The sequence below is a fragment of the Convolutriloba macropyga genome, chromosome 2 (genome assembly GCF_964194025.1).
Source record: "Convolutriloba macropyga chromosome 2, txConMacr16.3, whole genome shotgun sequence".
Taxonomy (NCBI): Eukaryota; Metazoa; Xenacoelomorpha; order Acoela; family Convolutidae; genus Convolutriloba; species Convolutriloba macropyga.
In genome coordinates this window covers 78,631,202-78,653,187 of record NC_134469.1, presented here as the reverse complement: position 1 = coordinate 78,653,187, position 21,986 = coordinate 78,631,202, and the positions used below count along the sequence as shown (strand labels likewise).

The following is a 21,986-nucleotide window of genomic DNA, read 5'->3' as shown; positions in this document are numbered from 1 at the left end:
TTTGAAAGATCTAAAGAAAACATATTTAAACAAACAATGAGTATTGTAAATATCCTAATTTAAATTTGAGCAAAAGAAATTTATAGGAAGTGCAAATAAGGAAATGAAGATCAAAAACAAATTAGAAAAAATCAATTAGAACTAACTTAAAAATTTATTTTTTGGAAAATCTGCTGCCCAAATTTAACAAATTTTTTAACATGAAATTTATCACTATATAAGATTTCCCAAGTGGCGAGAATTAAAAAAAATACAGAATTGGTTTATGAGTTATATAAGAAAATTAGTATCACATATGATGGTTATCGTAATTAATAAAATAGATGAGTTTTGAAACATTTTTTACCTGATCGCTATCAGTGTCTGAGGATCTTTCTGCCCTTCAAACTGTTTTCTCCCTTTCCTTATTTATAATAGGGATATACATAATATTGCACTGCGTAGGACGAGTTAGGTAAAAAAAGAACCTATTTCAAAGTTTTTGTCGAAGCCTTTTGGATTTGCTAGCTGTTTTTTTAACATAATTTTTTGGCGTTTCAGCCTCGAAAGTGCTTGTTTGGACTGCAAGTCAGGTGTATAAGTATTCTGTATAAGCGGTATAAGCCGTGATTCCATCAACTCGTATTACTCGGAAACAGAAGGGTAAGTGCGCTGTTTTTTTATTGGCTGTGTGAATCTGTTGTCGTGGCCGTTTGTTTACGTTTTGGTCGCTGGAAAATTGGATAGCAACAGCGTTGCGTTATCAATGACTGTATTTATTGATGTTTCATCATTGATTTCATCATTCATCAAATGATTAGTTCTTCACTTGTTTTGCCTGTTATTTGTTTTGGCTTTCGAGCTGCATAAGGGATCAAATCCTTTGTCTCTCCACTTTCTTACCAAATTTTGCCAAGTTTGATTTCCTAACTGTAACCTCAGGTTTGCCCGGCTTTTTTGTCACTAATAAGTAGTCGCTGGTCATAGTGACTGAAAATATGTGTACCAATACCTTGTACAACTCTGGATGCTTTTCGATTGTTAATTTGTTGATTATTTTGCGGCTAATATGAAAGTCGGAGAAATTTTTGTGTGAGGAACAGGCATGCGACGATGAAGTTCATTGGGTTCGATAACGTGAGAATCATTAGCAAGGATATTATTCCGTTTTTTGACAGCATCTTGTTTGAGAAACTTTTTCTGGTGTTCAACCTCAAAGTCAATTCTCGTTCCTTCCTCAATTTGTCCACAGGACTGAGTTCGTCCCATCTTACTGCGTCGAGCTCTCAACCTTTGTTTGAAATTGGCTGAGGTATTACTGTATTTTGAGAGGTTTCTGTAGTTTTTTTCTATGAGGTTTATTAAGCTTGCGTCCGAAGTGTGCTTCAAATGGAGAAAGATTTAAGGTTTTTTGTTTAGATATTCGTTGTGGTGTATATTCGAATTGAAAGACGCGTTTATTTTGACTTGCTTTTGCGCCGCAAATTCAGTGCGTGCTAATCTGCTTTTAATTTTCTGTACTAGCTTTTTCACAAACTCAATGGCTCTCTGATCGTGTATTGGAGCTTCAATAAGGATAATATTATTTTGATTACAAAATATTCTAATCTGCTGACAGATTTAACGTTTATCTCGTCTAATTGAACGCGGTATGTCTTGCAATTGTGAAGAGCTTTAAGAACAATATATGCATTCACTCTATCAAATATTTCAGCTGCGGGAATTTTGAGAAGTGATCTATCTTTACATATGCCAAAAAAGCTTTTTTCGGTCTTTTTCGTTGTATATTGGTCCTCCAAGTTAAATTTGAATTGTCTTTACTAGAATCTACCTTTCGGTTTTGTTTCCATTTGCTAGATTGTTCTATTTAGTAGATGAAATATTTGTTTTCTGAAAATTTTACTGACCTTGACGCAAGAGTTATATTTTGAGGTTTTGGTGAAAGAATCCCGATGCATGTATTACCACCGCGCGTGTATTGCCATATCTGTTGTGTCCCAGCTTCCTGGATGCATTTCATGAACTTCCTGTACAAATGCTTCTCTTATTCCGTCAGGAATTGCAATTGTGTCATCCACACAGACACAATCATTTTTAAATTGAAAATCGTTCTAGTTACTCTGAATATACGGGAATATCTGATTGCATCAGTCCTCTTTGTCGGTCGAAATGCAATCCTCAACCATTTAGTATCGCGTTTGATATTTAGTTAGGCTAGACATCAATGTTTTTGAGACAATTTTTAATATAGCTAAATTGAATGTGTCACTGTAGTGGTTGCCGCTCGTCCATGGGGAATATGTGGTCGACGTTGCATCAGTAATCGGTGGGGATGTTGTTTTTATTGGCTGTGCAGTCTGCAAAAGGAACTTTGGAGTGAGTTGATTGTCGTAGATTGGAGAAGGTTTTGTCCTCTGAATGCGACATCATCAAAACAGTTTCAAATTGCTTAGCTATCCGTTGAAAATTAAAACGCAGAAGAAGAGACTACTTTGCAGAGTGGACTATGGCATCACGTTTTTTTTGTTTTTTGTGTTGTGCATTGTTTCAATTAGAATGATCGGCTTTCAATTGATTAAAAAACAATGTTACATTTACAAGAACTAGAAGTATCCAGATTTCAGCGGAAAATTTTTTTTATTTAATATTGCTGTCTACTGTTTGGTTGTCGGCTGGTAAATTAGCTCAAATTGGCTCTGCAAAATCAATGAAATTAAATATAATGATTGAAAACTTTTTTGGGCAATGCTTAATTGCTTCTATTGTGAAACTATGGTTGCTCAACATATCTAGATTTAAATACAAGTTTTTTTTGAGATTGGGGCAAAATGAAGTCTACTTAATCCTTTTTTGATCATGGATGATGATTGACAGAAAAAAAGATTGGGAGCAGTCTATCAACCGAGCTTGTGAGACAACTTAATTAGATCTATTTGCTCTACTTTTGAGGATAATTGATTATAAATCTATGTCATGGAATTTTCGGGCATATTAATAAAAATTTAAGTTATCAAAAGACCATATCACACGACACTGTACCGTTCTTCAACGGAGTTGAGAATTTCCATGCAAATGCAATAGCTTGCCAGCCTTCGTGGTTGGGCTGTTCAAGTTCAGCTCCAAGATTTTTCTTGAAGCCTTGCTTTTCATTGGACTATCTAAATCAGAGTTGAATTGTTCGGAATGGCAAAGTTGTGATGAATTAGAAACAAATTTTCCTAATGGTGAACGGACTCACAAACAATCTCAAATTTCTCAAATTTGTTCTGTTTTAAGAATTGCACCGGTTTTGATTTTGAAAAGGGTTATTGCAGTTTGAGCGACTTTCTGGCTTGGCAATTCTGTTTCATTTTTTTGCAAGATGATTATTTGGTAATTTTATTCGTAGACTTTCTTCGTCTAGTTTTTCGGGCACTCTTGTAAATAGTTCATGATGATCTTCAGTTTTCTCCTGCATAATGTTAATACGTCGTCTATAAAGCAGTGTTTCGGTATCTTATAAAAAAACAATTGGTTGTTTTTTCGAAATTTTAAGGGGCATATCCTTCAGACAGTAAAATCTTGTTTCCAACTGGTATTTGTATGTCATATCACCGCTTGTGGGAAAAAATGACAATGACGAGCATTCTCTGTGCTCAAACTAAGCTGGCTCTAAGCGTTCCGCAAACCGATAGTTGAGAAATAGAACTATTTTTTGTGGCGCCATTGAGCCATGTTCTGTACAGCCACTTCATCAAAATTTTTGGATACAGTGCTATTTTGATTGATTTGTCCTATTTGACTGATATGAGAATTGAAAAAATGAAATATTATTCTGTACAATCTGGCAGTTTTCTAAAAAATATTAATTCAGTAGTTTTTCTAGTTCAATTTTTTCCTTTGGTTGCAAATGGATTGGTTTTTTCCGCTTTTTTGAAGGTTGGCTAGATACTTTTGTGAAATTTAGATTTCATGGCATGGTTTTTTGATTTGCAGATGCTAATAATTAATGCTGGAATTTCAAAGGCACTTTTATTATGTAGCATTGGTGGTTAGTACAATTAATCTTTGTGTTTGGACAGCATTGTTTTTTTCTATGTTGATTCTTTATTGATCGAACAGATCTCGACTAATAGATTTTGATCATTTATTGTAAGTTGAATTTTTGAATTGTGGTAACTTCGATTCACAGTTTTACATTATTTGTAAATGATAGATTATTTCTGGAACATCGAATCCCAGAATCAAGGAGCAAAGTACAATTAGCAGTTTTCATTAAAATTTCTAGGTTTTGAGGCACAATTTCATTCATGCACTTCTGTATTTTCAAGATTGTAAGCTACAATTTTTCTGCAAGGTGCTTTTGTTTTGGTTCAGTTTTTCCAGACATACCATGGAATGGCCATTTCCTTTGAATGTCATCATCTAGCGTGATCATAGTGAAAATTACATTTTTCTTCTAACTTCTTTTTATTGCTGTAGAACTGTTCCACAGTTTGACCCTTCATTTGTTCTCGGCTGCAAAAAATGAACAGTCGAATTGTATGTTTCGTGGATGAATGAAAGCTAGTTTTAGCATACCCCAAAGTCGCTGTGTCTTCAAATGGTAAACACCGTTGTAGGGGAATTTCTGGGAATTTAAATTTCGAGGAATTGGTCCTCCCTCCGTTCTTGTGCTGAGGTACTATAGTGAAACACATTTCTGATTGTACACCGTCCCAGGACGATATCCACAAAGAATTCCCGCTTCAGCGTTGTCTTTTATGGCCCCATTGTAGCTTCAGCTGATTCTTAAGATTTCGTCTTTATCGTTCAGAGTAATCCGTTGGGTTTTCTTATGACTCCTCGTCTGTAGGTTCTGGCGGGAAGTTCATATTTGGGGGGGGGGGTGCATGGTTGATAGGCATGTGTCCCATGTAATGTTTCCTGGGCTAATATAGCCAATTTAATTTGGATGCGCCACTTCTCGCATCTTACAAGCGGCTCTGCCGTTGGTCTTTCCCAGATCGCTTCAATGGATATGGGTGTTTTCCGAGATTCACGTTGTGCTGGCTGCGCCATATTGTGCTTATTAGCCAACTTTATGAAAATGGTTGTTTAGCGGGGCAAAATACAGTTTTGGAATCAAAATTTAGCATTTTTTGCTCAATGATATCACTTATAATTTTGTTTTCAAATTTCATTTGTTTTTGTTGCAACTTTTGAGTGGTATCCGCTGCACAAATAGGAGTTTTCAAATTTAGTATGTTATTTGTTTGACGAATGACTATTTCGTTTGGAAGCGAGATTTGCCTATCGAAGTTCGTGTTTTAAAATGAGTCAACTGATCATTGTACTGTAGATCATGTGAAAAAAACATGAATTCTAACAAAATTGATCAATGATATCATCAAATTATACTTCACGGGTATTCACAGAAAATTAATACAGACAAAACTAGATTAACCGCGAAATTTTGAAAGATCTAAAGTTACAATTTATGAACAGACATTGAGTAATGTAAATATCCTTATTAAAACTTCAACAAATGAAATTAAAAGGGAGTGCAAATAAGGAAATGAAGATCAACAACAGCTTAGGAACATCAAATTGAACTAAATTAAGAACTAAATTGAACTGAAAAATATTTTCCATCACTTAAAATTTATGGAAATTGACCTCCAGAAAATCAACACATTTTTTAACGTGAAATGTATCACTCTATCACAGCCCTTTAGGCATGAGAAATGGCGTTATCAATGTCCGAATATCATTTTAGAAAATTTAGCATTTTCGAACTTGTAGTATTATACGTTGTACAATTGAATCGTTTTATATTTATATTTCCTTCGAATGGTAGACCATTTAAATTAATTTAATAGGGACTGCTGTAAAAATTTCATTTTGAGTAAAGCGGTTGGTTGGGTGCGGCGTCGCTCTCTATGCTTACAAGCGGGTTGTAAACAATTAAAAGTCATGATCAGTTTAAGTATAGTTTAAGTATAAGTTTAGTCATGAAAGTCCCTTATAAAATTGTTGATCTTATAAAATTGTTGATCTTATAAAAGTCCCTTATAAAATTGTTGAGTTAATAGAAAAGATGTTTGAGTTAATTCTTGTGTTGACTACCAACAATGATTAGACGAACATATCTTGCACCTATTCGTCAAAAACGGGTTATATATGACGAGCAACGAATCAAAAATTGTTAAACGAGAAATAAACTTAGGTTTATAATTGCTGACAGACCAATTGTGATAGTAATTGTGTTTCTCCAGTGAAACAATTAAATTGCACCGAAAAAAGTCGGAATATTTGAATCTTTTTAGCAGTTCCAACGTCAACTAACCTTCTACTTCAAACCGACGACTCACAAACACAAATTTTCCCAAAATATTATCACGCCACAGCAGTTAGTTCTCTAGATCATCTCTGACGATGACTGCTGTATGCTCCTGACTTGGGTTGGTGATCAAATTCTTAAATCTTAAAGTCTCTGTAATTGCGGTTCTCATTTGGTCACTTTTTCAAAATTACTATTTTCATTTTTTGGTTTTACAAATTTAAAATTGTTTGATATAATTTCTCAATATGGGATATTTGCGTTAATATGATTCAGTATTTTTGGACAACAAACATATTGGAGTGAAGCCCAGCATTCTTTTTTATGAAGTTTGTTTGTTTCATGTTCAAATTAAATTAATCGCAAACACTTTTGCAAGAAGCCACCATAAATCAGGGTCAAAAGTGTTAAACGGTATTTGGTTCATAAAGAAACCCAGAAAACGCGACACACATTTTTTCGAGATATGATCTATCTTTATAAAAAAAATAAAAACTTTTGTCGCTGCTTTTTCTTTTGATAAGCAATGCTTTACTTGACATGTAGATCTCTAAATAAAACTTAAATGTTTTCAAAATAATATAACTTAACTTTGGTTCTATGCTTTGTGAACAATGAAGTCAGTGGTATGTTCCTGTTTCTAACGTAATTTGGAAAACGCAATTTGTTTGTTTATTAATTTATCAAAAGCGTATTTTTTACATAGCAAACTGATTAGTTCGTGGGACATCATGTATCAACAAGACAGATTTCAAGTCATTAAGAACACTAGCTTTCAGTTTCGCTTTTCATTTACGTTTTCGCATTTTCTCCGTAAGTCTGTTTCCCAAAAAAATAGATCAAAATTTATTTTTATGAGTTTTGTATAAATTGCAGCAGTAGTTTGAAGATATTTTTCGCCCGATAAAGGGAGTGTTGAAAACTCTGATTTCTGTGAAAAAGTTAAACGTAATAGCCAATTGAGTAAAGCGCGAATTTGTGTCTAAAAAACATCTCCAAAAGTCTATTTGAAATAGATTTACGAGTGCATGAAAATTTCAAAATACTTTTTCCGTTGTCCAAGTTTTTAAACGAGTAGAATTTGCTGAACATTTTCTCAAATAGAAAAATATAGAAAAGAAAATGAAAATGAGACTTTTTTTTTCAGAAATAGAAAAATTTGTCTAAAATATATTTATTGCCAATAATTTAAGTTCTTGAAAAAATGTATCGTAACAACCCCTTGAAAAATCTAAATATGTTAACGAAAACTGCCTTAAAATTTAGCAGTTTTGTTATCATTTAAACCATGATAAAAAGCCACCATGTTTTCAGTTGAGAATTGCTCTTTGGTCACCAAAATTAAAATAATTTTTAAATCCCTCAGATTATTGTTCGAAGGATTATATTCACTCTGAGACAAAACAATTTGCTGGTTTGTATTCTCTTCATACATTTTTTCCTTTCTGGTTGACTAAAAACAACCAGGTTTTCAAATATTTTTCTGAAAAAATCGGCGTCAAATTTGAAAATTTTGTTTTGCTGAGTGATATTATAACTTAATTTTTAAAAGGATAGATAGCTATAATTATCTAAATATCAAAAACTCTGCTGAGAGTTTTTCTGGTAATCTCGGTAGTAACTTTTACCACAAAGCACACTGCCATCCCAGAATTAATGTTCAGAACAAAAGAATTCCAGTTTTCTGATTATTTTCCAACAAAAATTTCCGTAGAGGGCACGGGCCGATGAACAAACGGTGTTAGAAAAACAAAAGCTGAGTTGCTCAGCTCAACAGTAAACACTACATAAATTTTGAGTATCAGATCGTCAATGGTTTTGAAAATAATTGAGAGTTTGGAAAAGCAGCTATTTTACCAATTTCAAACACTTCACTTTTGGTAGCAGTTAAAAGCAACCATATTCTCTGCAAAATTTTCCGTTTGGGTGTATTATTTTTAATGTTTTTTCGGCAATGTATCTTTTTGGGACTCAATGCAGATACAACAAACTCAATCTGGCATTTGACTAACAGATTGTGCAGCTGTACTCTTCAGTTTGCAGGCAATTAAATAAATAGAGTTATTAGATAATCAGAAAATCCGTATACAGCGGTTAAAATTAAAATTTTTTCGTAAAAAACTGTCTAAAAGGCATTTGAGAGATACAAATTACGCAAGTTTTCTTTTAAAAACAAAATTGTTAGATAAATTTTATATTACAGCTCAAAAATGCAATCTTCTGGCAAAAAAAATGTTTGAATTTAATCTGGTTTTTGTAGCAAATATGAAAGAGTTAGGCAAAAGCGAAAACGAGTGCATCAAAATAAAATTCAATGACGTCCATTTTTCAGCTACACCACCTGATATTCTACTTAATAAAACGTGAAAAGAACGTGGCTTCATTGAAAATACTGTGTTTTTTTTTCACAATTTTGAATATATTAATTGTTTTAATGTTGACACGGAAACAAGCAGTTCTGAAAACAATCAAAAATTGTGACAAATATTGTAAGGAAAAAATGACTGTTGTTATCCGTCTGGGTAAAGTAATGAAGCTCAATTCTTTTTGTAAAGATCTGTAAAACAGCAGTTAGTTGATACAGTAACTGAAACTTTTTTCTGTTGGTGTTTGTGTAAAAAATAATTTGAAGTAATATAATTGTTTCCCTATGAATTGTCATGATTCCGTCACTCGGGTCGAAGATTTGTGCCAAAATTTTGTAGGATCAGCTGTAACTAGCGTAAAAATTCGGTTTTTTCAACACTAGTTACCGCTTATCCTACATATTTTTGCGTTCCTAAGTGTCGATCTCGCAAAATTTTGTATTGAATTTAGCGTTGATAATACCAACGTTTCAACGCATAGAAGCCAGCGTACGCAATTTGAACCACTGACCTCCAGCACTGACCTCGGCTTCCTCCATCACTGTGCCACAGTACCTTAGTTTTCTTAAGAACCGCACTTTTTATGAATCGGACTGTAACATCACGTTGCACAAAATTTTGGCCTTTTTAAGCGCAGATCTTCCATAACTTCGTGGTTTCTATGCGTAGATTTTATTTAATTTTGCGTTTCTAAACAAATATCTGTTTTTTCAAAAAATTAGTACCTATTAGTTGCTTTCAGCCAAATTTTGGGGCTTCAGAGACAGTTAATGAATTTTTCTAAATTGAAACTGCAATTTTAAACGAACTTTAGACGCAACTAACATGAGCTTGGCAACAAAATCCTTTTTGAGACTCTCAAATGAGTAACCGAAAACCAAGTGAGATCTACGATTTAAACAGCAAAAATAGATAAGATCATAGCTTAATTAAACCTAAAATTTTGAAAGATCTACGCTAAATTCTACCCAATTTTAGGTAAGATCGACGCTTATAAAATAAAAATTATATAGAATTAGAAAAGATAGGCGGTAAAAACGTTGAATTTATGTACGATATACGGTAAATTCAACGAATAGTTATGTAAGATCTACGCTCAATTCAACTTAAAATTACTTTTGATCTACGCTAACTTCAACTCAAAATTATATAGAATCTACGCTAAATTCAACACAAAATTATATAAGATCAACGCTAACTTCAACGCAAAGTTATGTAGGATCTACGCTTAAAAACGCAAAATTTCGTTAGATTGCCTTTGAATGCATTGAACTTATGTAAATTCCACGCTAAATTAAACGCAAAACTGTGTAAAATCTACGCTAACTCTACGCAAAACTATTTAAGATCCACGCTGAGTTCAATTGATAATCACTTAAGATCGACGCTAAATTCAATGCAAAATTATACAAGATCAACGCTAAGTTCAATGCAAAACCATTTAAAATCGGCGAATAAAATGGCAAAATTTTGAACGAGTAGCGTTGAATGCGTTGAATTTATTTAAGATCTACGCTTGAGCGTTGAACTTTTATAATTCATCGCCAGTCGTACGTACTTTTGCGTTTTTCAGGTTGGATACCTCTGCCCGGGCATCTAAATTACGTGGTGGTATCAAAAATTAGGAAACCAACTTCGCCCTAAAAATTTTAGCTATACTATCAAGTAGTCATTAATGCATCTCTGAAAAATTGCTCCCAGACTAATGTGTGAGCATTTCAATAACAGAAACTACGCAGAAACAAAAAAAGAACAATTGGTGGAAAAACACTGTTGATAATCACTCAACGTGGTTGATTCAAACTACTGATGTCAGCCAATGAGAGACATTTCTGTGCCCAGGCTGAGGTCGAGGTAAGAAACCAGCTTTGATCAAATCAACCCAGACCGAACTCGCTTTTGTTCAGACTCAAGTGCGTTTGAAATTATTTCTGCGCTCGAGATGCGATCGAATATACCTCTGATCATACTCAAGCTCAATCGAGAATTATCTGCGCTCAAAATGCGCGCAAAATCCACTTCTGATCAAACGTACTTGCAATTTTTGATCAGATTCAAAGGCACTCAACCAAACTGTCTCACTTGCGCTTCAAATTAGCAAAGTAATTTTGTTATATACGGCAATCAAAATTAAAACCCTGTTCTTTTTCTGTTGTCAGCCTTCTGAGTCGGTTACCTAGCTGAGCCCAGACAAAAAAGCAGGGGAAACTACCAAGAATTGCTCGAGTTTCTAAGAATTGTTTTTTTTTTTGGATTTAAACAACTACAAATAATTTTGAAAAAAATCTTAACTTTTAATTGCCTCACTTTAAAGAGAATTCTTCCTCATGGAAGACATTTGTTAGTTGTAACGTATTATGTTTGAAATGCATATCAAAATGACAAATAGGAGAATGCAATGAACCAAAAATACTTCATTTGGACTCCTTCTTTAACCTGATCAAGTTTTGAGCCAGTTTGTAGATGGAACCTTTTAGCAGTTCAATTCATAGATACCGACCGGGGTAGGGTCACAAATAGTGTTAAGCGAATTGCACGTGTTAACTTTGGCCACAAAAAATTAATAGCATTTTTTTATCAATTTGTAAATGAAGCTGTGCCTCTAGCCAACTCTCGTCTGCTCAACAATGATCTGAGTGTAAACAAAAACCACAATAAAACTATCCGATTCAGAGATTAAAATGTTTACATTTCTCCACACTCTAAATTTGGGGGCGCTTAGATGACACCAATTTGTTGACAATTTCATAAGAGTGGTTGTCACACAAGAGAGATCGATTTTGAACAAAATTCTCATGTTTGTTGTCCCTTTTTTAAATTTCAATTTCAACATGTCTTGTTTGTCGTCAATTTTCTACAAAAAAAATTAGATTTTCTTCAAGTTAGAACAATATAAAATAGGATCATAAACCAACTCGCCGACCCTCCAAGTAGATATCAATGACAGTTCTTGGGTTGCGTGAAGTACCAACTTCAATCAATGTTTTGCAAGGTCAGAAAGAAATCTCTACTTCTACAGGAAAGGGTCAAAAAAATTCAAGTCAATTGTGCGACAGAACATCCTGGTGTCAGTAAGTCTTGTGGATTCACAAATGCATCACTTTCAGTATGGCTGCTGAAAATTTAATGAATTTCTAAAACTGTTGTGTAGACCAGAAGCTCACATCAATCGGAAAGGTGTTGACCAGAATTGGTCCATCCCGGACATGGAGACTAACTTCCACAATCTGCATGGGGCCTTATACTTTTGAAAAACAACTTATCAGACGCATATTATCAAATTTAGCCAAGCGACGATGAAAACGACACACGAGCAATCAACAAATCCTAATGTCTACTCCAGAATTGCAGGCCTCCACAGGGTCTGAAAAATTCCTCCTCAATGTTTCAGAATTGTTTTGAATCAATTCTCATAAAAAAACAAGGATTTGGTCATCTTTGAAGACGATGTTCTGGTATATGAAACAACAAATGAGCAGTAGAGAAGCAAAAGATTGCAGTTGAAAGTCGGCAACGTAAAAATACTTTTCCACTAACGACAAAACTGAAAATGAAATGCAAAACCAAACTTAAGCCCGTACAGCTTGACAAAAGGTGCAGCTATCACAAAAAACGCCTCAGATAAAGCACTAGTCGGTGTCGTTTTATAAAAGGGCGGACATTTAATCTAAGCTAAAAGGAGACTGTCAAAATAGGTAAAAAGAACTACTACCAGATGAAAATTGAGACACTTAAATATGTTTTTTTTGTCTCAAAACTTATACAACATCTGTTGAAAAGATGATTAACTCTAGAGATTAAACAAAAACCTTTGAAATATCTCTTTGCATCAGAAAAATTCCCAAAAGGGTATTAGCAAGAATCGGGAGATGGACAATGCCTCTGATGAGATTTGGTTTGGAATTGAAATACACGTGACAAAGCACATTTCCCATTCTGACGCTTTGAGCAGACCAGACTGAGAACAACGCTGACTGCAATAAAATTTGTTATCCCGTCAACAACATCTTTTTTGTACAATCCGAGCTGCTACCCCAGTCAGACATCAGAGCTGCACTGGTATTGAAACGGCTAATCACGTCTTTGAATTGACGAAATGTCATCCGACTAATAAAGTCTGGCAGTTACAAAAAAGTCCTGTTCGAAAAATAATTACCACAGACTGACCACAAACCCCTGAAATATCTATTCACAACAGAGTTTTTTATCCAAAACAACCTCAGACAGAATCACGAGATGAGCAAATGTTCTGATGGGTTTCTGTTTTGATTGAAATTGCTCACCCGAAAGTAGATGTCCCATTCTGGCGCTTTTGACTCTGATTGCTTTGCATTAAAGAATCCCTATTTTAAAAAATCCGACCCAATTGTACAGCTCCAACAAATTTGACTAGTCCACGGTCTCCTCAAAAAATATTCCCAACTTGAAACAATGGACTGAGGGAAAAAAGAATCGACCAACAGAAAAATATTTTGACCGTCAACAACCTTAGTGAATCGTCCTTCACAATATTTTTCCATCAATTCCACCCAAACTAAGACTTTTTATTGTTGTAAAAGCCCAGTCGAACATCGCGGGAACGAATACAAATTAAACATTTGTTCAAATGATAGTCTGGTGGCCCGCTGTCAAAAAAGATCATCAAAGTTATAATAGCTGCAAAGAATGCCAAAAACACAAGCCTATCCAGGGGAAAATGGTTTCAATTTAACAAAACAGAACTCTGGGAAGGAAGCAATCTGGATTTATGGTTTTGTCAATGAACAAGGAGACACCGCTGTCATTGTCAACACAGTTCAAACATTCAAACGTTCGAGACAGTTAAGATTGAAGTCCAAGTCATTTGGAGCCGTACTAGAGCGGGCCTTGATGACACACCGACACACTACGAAAACACAAGTTAAAGTTGCTGCCAAAATAGTGAAAGGCCAAATTAATGCCTCTACTAGAGTGGATGAAAGACAAAATCGAATCTCCGTTGAAACACCAGCAAGACATCATGGAGCCAATGCAACCTTGTGGGGTCGTAAAAACATCACCTGCAGTGTGGCAACGGAAGAAAAATAGAGCCGTAAGATTAAATGTAGACCTAAAAGCAGGAACTTTTATATGTAGATCCAAAAGAATATGTTAAGAAAGATTACCCAATACCCGACATGGAGACCAATATCCACAGTCTCGATAGGCCTCCTATTGCGCCAAGGACATATCAGAGGCATTTTAAACTATTGGGTATGACGAGATTGAAAAAGAAATGGAAAAATGTATAATCAAAACATCCCAAGGACTACTGGAGATGTGCAGAATTCTTCGGGGTCTGAAGAATTTTTCTTTGATCTTCCACAATTGCATCAGATCAACTCTTAAAGAAATCAAAGATTTGATAATCTTTCAAGACCTTGAACTATTGTGTGGATTGCAAAGGAGCAGTGCGGGAAACATTTTTTGGCAGTCAAATGTCGAATAAGTGGAAAAAATTTTACAATTAACGAAATTAAATGCAACTCAAAGCCATCTTCTGATCTAAACCTGCTGGAAACTATCACAAGCTGAACAGAAATACTCCGATAAAAAAGGACACGTACATTTGACTTTGTGATCATAAGATTGAAACCATTCCTACTCTCCTGCTCAAAAGAATCTGCGCTCTACCAAATGACATCAAAAATCTCAAACAGAAACAGGATCTCAAACTAATGGCAAACCATCTGGAAACTGTCACAAGCTCAACAGATCTGCTCCACTAAGGAAAAGGGGACACTTACTTTCACTGTGTGAGAATATGATTGACACAATTCTTGCTCGAAGGAGTCTTTGCTCTACCGACTAACAACAAACCTCTCAAATAGATTCGGCTTTTTGCAACAGATAAATCAACGCCAAAACGGAATCAGCAAGAATCACGAGATGGACAATAGTACTAATGGGATTGGATTATGAGCTGAGATACACATCCTGAGAACAAATTATCCCGTGCTGATGCTTTGAGTGGACTATAATTTGACATCGAAGATGACTGTGATTGAGTCTGATTTGGCCTGAACAACAGCTTTTTAGTACAATGCGACCTGATAAAACATCGAGAAGTTTAAATTTCTTATACTAATTTCCATGGCTAACTCTCTTACCTGATGTTTTTTGACGAAGGTCGAGTAATGACGTCTAAATTTTACCAGAGAAATGCCTGAAGTTTGATCATACCAAAACTTCATCAGTGTATATAAACCATTTAAATGAACCCACCATAATTGATGATCATAAACTAAATCGCGCATCTTCCAAGTAGATATCAATGACACGTTCTCCGGTTGAGAGAACGATGTGCTGAAAGCTAAAAACTGCACGTGTTCGCCTTATAAGGCAAGGGAAAACCTTGTTCATACTTAAGGCGTAATTTATCCTATTACATCTAATCTAAGAAGTCGCTAATAGACTATGTTTTTATATTCAGGTATACGACCACCAACCAAGAAGATATTTGATATACTCAACAACTTAAATGTTAAAAAACCGTTGAGTCAATCACTCATTCCAGCTTGGGCTTTAAAAGATGCAAGAGAACACATAGCTGAACCTCTCTGTTTTGATTAACCACCTCTTAACTGAACAACGCTTTCCTGACCAACTTAAGCGTGCCCACGTGTTGCCTCTTTTCATGAAAAATGATCCTGAAAATCCGATAAATTATCGACCAATTTCGCTTACTGGAGCTCTAGCTAAAATTTTCGAAATCCTTCTTCGAAATCAAATATTAGCTTATTTAGAGAAGAATAAGTTGCTTGCAACAACACATTTTGGATACAGAAAAAAGGGTCAACCACAGATGCTCTTTTATATTGCACTGAAAAAATCATGATCTCAATAAAAAAACATCGTCATAGGAGCTTTTTTAGACCTATCAAAAGCTTTTGATTCGATATCACATCCTACTCTTCTGCACAAAACTAAACTTTTAGATTTTAGTGAACAAGCAAATACAATTCTAAAATCTTATCTAGAAAACGGTGTGCAAAAAGTCAAATTCTTGAACTATGAATCAAATTGAATAGCACTTTGAGTACCGTGGAGTACCACAAGGTACTGTGCTTTGCCCACTGCTTTTCAACATATATGTAAATGATATGAAAAATGATACTGATGTGAATTCTAAAATAATCCAGTACGCTGCTGATACTTTCATCTTTTGCAGTGGAAAAACATTTTCTGAATCAAAGTTACATCTTGAAGAAAGTATTGCTAAACTAATTCTCTTTTTCAGGAAAAATTAGTTAAATGTAAATGAAAGCAAAACCGAATTCATTATTTTTGGCGCCCCTAAAAGGAACAAAATTGAAGAAATAGTTGTTAACGTATGTACAGTTCTCGAGAAAAAAGTTGTGAAATACTTGGGAGTTCATATTGACTGTAATTTTTCTTTCGATGAAGAAATAAAAAAAGTACTAAGAAAAATGGTTTTTGGCATAAAGGTCATGTACTCCATCAAATATATATTTCCTGAAAAAACTAGATCTGCTTTACTCAACGCTCTTGTTTTAAGTCATCTGCATTACCCAATTCTTCTGTTCTCAGGTATTAAAAAATCACTTCGAGTTACTCTAAAAAAATAACTGAACTGGGGATTAAAGGCATGTTTCAATAGAACCAAATTTGACAGGACCACTGATCTCAAGATCAAACACAAAATCTTACCAGTAGAATACCTCATATACCTCAAGTGTCGGTTTATTATATATTTTATAAAGCTTCTAAAAGCAGATCTACCAGCTTTCGATGAACTCAAGTTAGCCACCCTAAGTGCTAAAATGAATGACCGTACAAACAAGCTGTCATTTGGAGCAAACCAAAAAACAAATATAATGCAAAACTGTTTTTCAAAAAAGCAACTGACTGGTATAACGATTTGCTTCTCACCTTGAGGCAGAATATCCCTACAAAAGTGGGCTTTCAAAACTACAATAAAAAACATTTCTGCGATGAGATTCTAAAAGACCCAACGGTTTCTGAATTCAATTCTAATCTCAAATCTTTCAAGTTCAATCCTAATTTGATTTAGTTTTAGGGCGTCATTTAGTCTTCTATGAAATGTTAATTGGAGGATTGGCATTTTTTAAAATTTTCTCATTTCTCGAAAATGTTAATTGTAGAATTAGCATTTTTAAAAATTTTTCTCAATTATAATTCATCTGTCTTAATTTGTCGATATTTTAGCACATTGTAAATTTAATACATTTTTAAACTTTCACAATATGTGACGTTTGTTTCATTTATACTTCTTAACACTAACTTGCCTTTAAACTATGTTCTGTATTTTATAGTTCTTACTCAAAGGAATTAACAATGTTTTTCTTTTTCTTTTTTTTATATCTAAACGGATCTCTACGTTTTAATGCTGCAAATTACTTTAAATACCTGTTATATTTTTTAAAACCGTTAGAAATTTTAAAAGTGAAATAATATACACCGTCGTTTATGTTGTATTAATAAGTTTGGGGGAACAAAATGCTCTATTTAGAAGGTCTGGGAGGACACTGAACCAGCCGGTTTTCACCGGTCGCTGTATGGGCTGCTTTTAACTAATTTTTTCATTTGTGTTTTTACTGAATCTTTGTTTTGCAGTTCCCAATTAGATCTTTTCTTTTTCAGTGGGAAAAATTTAAGGAACAGAAATTGGTTTTTGCGCGTCTGCGCAAATTTCCTCGATCGAAGCCGCTTAAACTATTTTGGCCGCTGCTCTTCTCAAGTAACCTCGATTAGTTTTTTTCGTGTGGATGAGGTAAGTGCTGTTCACTTTTCCCCGAAAGCAGAACAAACCTTTCCTTGTTAGATTTTGTGCGCCTTCAATAATTAAGTTCTACGTAACTTTTTTCATTTTCTAGAGATCGAATGTCTTTTTTGGTGAGCATGAAGCTGAAACTGAAAAAAAAAGAATTTAATTTAGCATTCTCGATTTCGAGCAACGATTGCCTGAAAGATTAACGAGCAGTTCTAGCTAATAACACTGGATCGAAAGGAAAATGAGTGTGGAAATAGAGAATATTTTATATTATTATAAATTGTTTAAAGTTGATATGAATACAGAAACAACATCACAAATAGTTTTTAAAGCATTATCGTAGCACAAAAGACATCAAAAAGAGATTTTTTGTTGATTGGCTTATGTTGAATAACAGCTTATCCGAGCGAGCATGTGTAAAAACGTTATAAACGCGTCTTCGAAAAGGTTTTTAGAAAATGTTATCTTGTTTAAGATTAGTTTAATATTGCCTATGATGTAAAAACATGAATACACTGTTTAGACCGGGTTATAAATTTGATTAATAAAGCTAGTTCACGTGTACGCCATGGTTTCGCGTCTGTTTCATGAAGTGAAAATGTTTTAGGGTTCTGTATCAACGTCCTCTTCCTGTGGGTTGCCCCAACTTTGAGCCTCCCCGGAACCCATGACCAGGTAGCACAAAACCCCAAAAGTAGAGCTGGCTCCAATTGCATAGAAGCAGTACAGCCATAATTGCTTACTATGCACGTCATCTTTCGTAATGGCTTCCATTACCAGTGGCATCAAAATGCCAGACACTGTTCCAAAAGTATTAGCAATGGCATATACCGTTCCTGCAAAATAGGGTGCAATGTCAAGATTGTTGCAGGTGGAACCCACAAAATGGAACCCAAAGAAAAACATTGCTATCGAAATTAGGCTAACAACAAGAGACGCGTCGCATCCAGCGTACCCCGCTAGAACCAAACAGACCGAGGGTAGTATTGCAGAAATAACTTCATTCAGTTTTCGAACTAAAGTTGTCGAGACTAGGTTTTTCTGGCGAAGATGATCAGTCCCCGAGGATGCCACCACAGTCCCAAAGAAGCAACATATCCAGGGCAGAGATGATAAAAGCCCGTCATTACTAACTTTCAAGTTTAGTACATTTGCTAAGTAAGTGGGCAGTGTCGAAGAAATGACATAATTAATAATATCTTGGGTAGTAAAAGATATGACAAAGCCATAAACAGGAACGCTTGTCGCAATTTTCCGCCAGGGTATTGCATGTTTGTTCGAATTATGAATTTCTGTTGATTTTGTGATGTATAAACGCTCACTTTCCGTTATCGTTGGGTCATCTTCCGGGCATTCATAGACCGTGAAAATCCAAAGTAATGACCAGAAAATAGAAATTGAGCCAATTATGATGAAGCTTAGCACCCACCCTCCGAAGCCGAAGAATTCTAAAGAGCACAAGTACCCAACGAAAGGATAGGCTACAACTGGACCAAAAGAAGCGCCCGCGTAACTGAATCCAGAGAAATAGCTCCGTTCCAGTTTGGGCGCCCATCTAGCTACCACGTGGTTCAACGCGGGTTGCGTCAAACCTACCATTACTCCTTCTAATACGCGTGACAGAATTAGCCATTGAACTCCTAAGAATGCAATCGGGGGGTTAAGAATGAACAAAATAGCTCTGATTAAAGTTCCATAGCCAAAGACAACTTTTCCGCCAATTATGGAGGACAAGTAAGCACCTGGTATTTGGGAAATCAAGTAACCATAAAAAGGGGCAGTGAGAACGTAAGTTTGCTGAACTCTTGTCCAGTCAAACTTTTCATGGCGGCTATGATTTGCCATGACTACAATGGTCGGTTTTGGACAGTCCTGGTTGTAGGATCCAAGATCCAGCTCTGGTTGCTGCTCTACCATAGACACAATTGCGATGCTCATCGTAACACGCATCGAACACAAAGCTGCGGTTCCCAGAGATCCGAGGAAACCAACTTTGTACCTAGTTGAACAACATTTCTCAGTAAAAGAACCATGATAATTGCTATCTGAATCCAGTAACGGTTCCTTCTCGTTATTTTGATCGGTCATATCAAAAACAAAGCAATGAGAAAAAAGCCAGAATGCATTAGAATGTTTAAAACGAAAGTCAAAACATATAGTATGATTTTAGACGTAACTATTTTAGATGTTGTTAGAATCTCTGAGGTCAAAAAGACAAAAAGTTAATAGCGCCTCGTTTAATCAGACAAGTATTAAATAAGAGAGTATCAATTTGCTGTGTAACTTGGCTGCTGTGACCGAACGCTAACTTACTGATATTCTAGTTGAGGCGATATCTTGTTACAAAACATTCTGAACAAACTTATAAACGTTTACGACTATTTTTGAGCTCAAAATTAATCTGGCGTAGAATACGCATCAGAACTGATTTTTTTCATAATTTTTCGCATTCCAATTTGAGGTCACCAAGAACGTCTGTCTAATGTGCGTAGAAAAAAATAAACAGTTGAAAAACAATAATTACTAATAGATGCTTGGTATGCACTTAATCTTTAAAAATAAAACTTCTCTTGAGTCTTCTTAGCTCTCAGTTCGTTTTATGGATATACCGTTAAAAATTGATGCTTAACTTCTTTTGACTGAACCATTGTTGTATTTTTGCGCGATCAAAGTTTATTTTTCTAGCGATAGAACGGATAAAAGGCACTTAGTTGAATAAAACGCTTTGAACCCGAACTTTACTCTAAAGAAACCAGAGGAAAAATAAACAATAAAAACATAACAAGGAAGCTCACTAATATGCGGTAGCACAAAATGTTCCGACCTCGTCGATCCACAATCCTGTCTTTATTAACTACCATTTGAAGCATAGATAGACTGCCTTGAAAGAAGTTGTTCATATTTCTTAAAAATGACACCCATCTTTACAAAAAGCGATCGAACCTGTGAGATAGGGTTCAATTTTTTTTCATTCCACTGGAATGAGCTTTCACACAAACGACAGACATTAAATCAAATTTAGAGCAATTTTTCAAGTAGAAAAAAGACTATTATCCAATTTGCAAAATGAATTTCAATCAGTAACGTAAGGAGCAAGTCGCCGTCTCTATTTAAATTTGTCTAGATTCTAAATTCACGTCTTAGACTTATTAATTAGAACAGAAGTAAATAAAACTCTGCAGCTTAAATGATAACGCAAAACCTGATCGTTTTCACGATTGAAGTAAGTCAACAGAAAACTAAACTGATTATCAATCAATACGGAGACACATGCAGGAATAAATTCAATAAAAAATAGATCAAAACTACTATATAAGAAAAACTCAACCAACAAATGGCATGCATGGAGTTTGACATCCGTCTAATGAGATTACTTTATGAGTCGACCAAGCAAAAATAATTGTCCAAAAATTGTTACTGTTTTTGAATCAAAATAAGAGAAGAATTGAGATACTGTTATTAAATAGACACACTGATAAATTTCATTAAGTCGAGAAATCTTTTCACTGGTCAGCAATAAACGGTAAGTACCTTTGCTAACAACCAATTTTAACCAAAAAATAATCAAATGGTTCAAAGAAATTTATAAAATTCATCAAAATTTTTGCGAAATTCAAATGCCAACAAAAGTTATATTGTTGACTAGCTGTTAAATATATTAGATTCAGATATGTCTCAATCTTTATTGATTTACAAAGAGTATTGTAAATGACACTAAAGAGAATAAAAACAAAAAACCGTCAGAACTCAAACTTCACTTATAGTTTTTTGAAAACAGTTTTGTCTCTAAAAAATTATTCAGAGAAAAGAGCTGTGAGTTCAAGCTTTTCATCAACTTACAATGGGCTTTTTCGGCAACCAATAGGAGCAATAGTTACTCTGTTACAAAATAACAGACAGAAAAAATCTTTCATTAAATCTTCTTTGCTCTCAGTTTGTTTTAATGATAGAACGTTGTAAAGGGGTAGTTAAATTCATTTGACATAACCAATGTTGTTTTTTTTCTGCGATTAAAAAAACAAGTGATAGAACAAGTAAAGATAATTTAGTTAAAGAAAATGCTTTGCAACCTCATTTTACTTAAGAGAGACTAGAGGAAAAACAAAACAACAGAGACATAAAAAAGAGGCTCACTAATGTGCGGTGGCAAAAAATGTTCCGACATCGTTGGTAAAAAATCTTGTTTTTACCTACCATTTAAATTTTTTCTAGGCCAAAAAATTATTAGTTGTGTCATACAAAATTGAACAACAGCATATACACACCAATAACAAATTGCATTGCAAATTGTTTTTTTGCTAGAAAGTCAATTGAACAAAACACAACAGATGTTAATAGTCGGCGGCAAAAAAAATTGCTTCTGTTTTACAAAACCCCTTGAAGTCAAAAATTGTTACAAAATTGGTAAATATGAACCATTTAAAATTGCCCAATAAAAATGAACAAAAAAATTGGTGTCCAAATAAGATTGTTCACGAAAACTTTAAACATCGATAACCTCTCGAAAAAGATGAAATTTTTTAAAAACTTCACAATTTTAATTTTACTCTCTTTCTCTGACGGGTTT

General features: G+C 34.6%; 3 protein-coding genes across 3 annotated transcripts in view; 1 reads left to right on the top strand and 2 right to left on the bottom strand.

The window, feature by feature from the left end:
* LOC142334744 (uncharacterized) overlaps window positions 1–21,986 on the bottom strand; it is a 447,170-nt gene that overhangs the window by 80,713 nt on the left and 344,471 nt on the right. The gene's annotated exons all lie outside the window — the stretch shown is intronic.
* The window catches only part of LOC142334745 (pleckstrin homology domain-containing family F member 2-like), a 321,367-nt gene that overhangs the window by 148,893 nt on the left and 150,488 nt on the right, over window positions 1–21,986 (top strand). The gene's annotated exons all lie outside the window — the stretch shown is intronic.
* Window positions 17,800–19,507, bottom strand: LOC142335011 (sialin-like). Its single transcript, XM_075383339.1, has one exon. It carries the CDS (start codon window positions 19,505–19,507, stop codon window positions 18,023–18,025), a length of 1,485 nt encoding a protein of 494 aa, XP_075239454.1. The 3' UTR covers window positions 17,800–18,022.

What these genes read in the sequence shown, in the direction of transcription:
- LOC142335011 (XM_075383339.1), bottom strand. Translation starts at nt 19,507, where the DNA reads ATGACCGATCAAAATAACGAGAAGGAACCGTTACTGGATTCAGATAGC.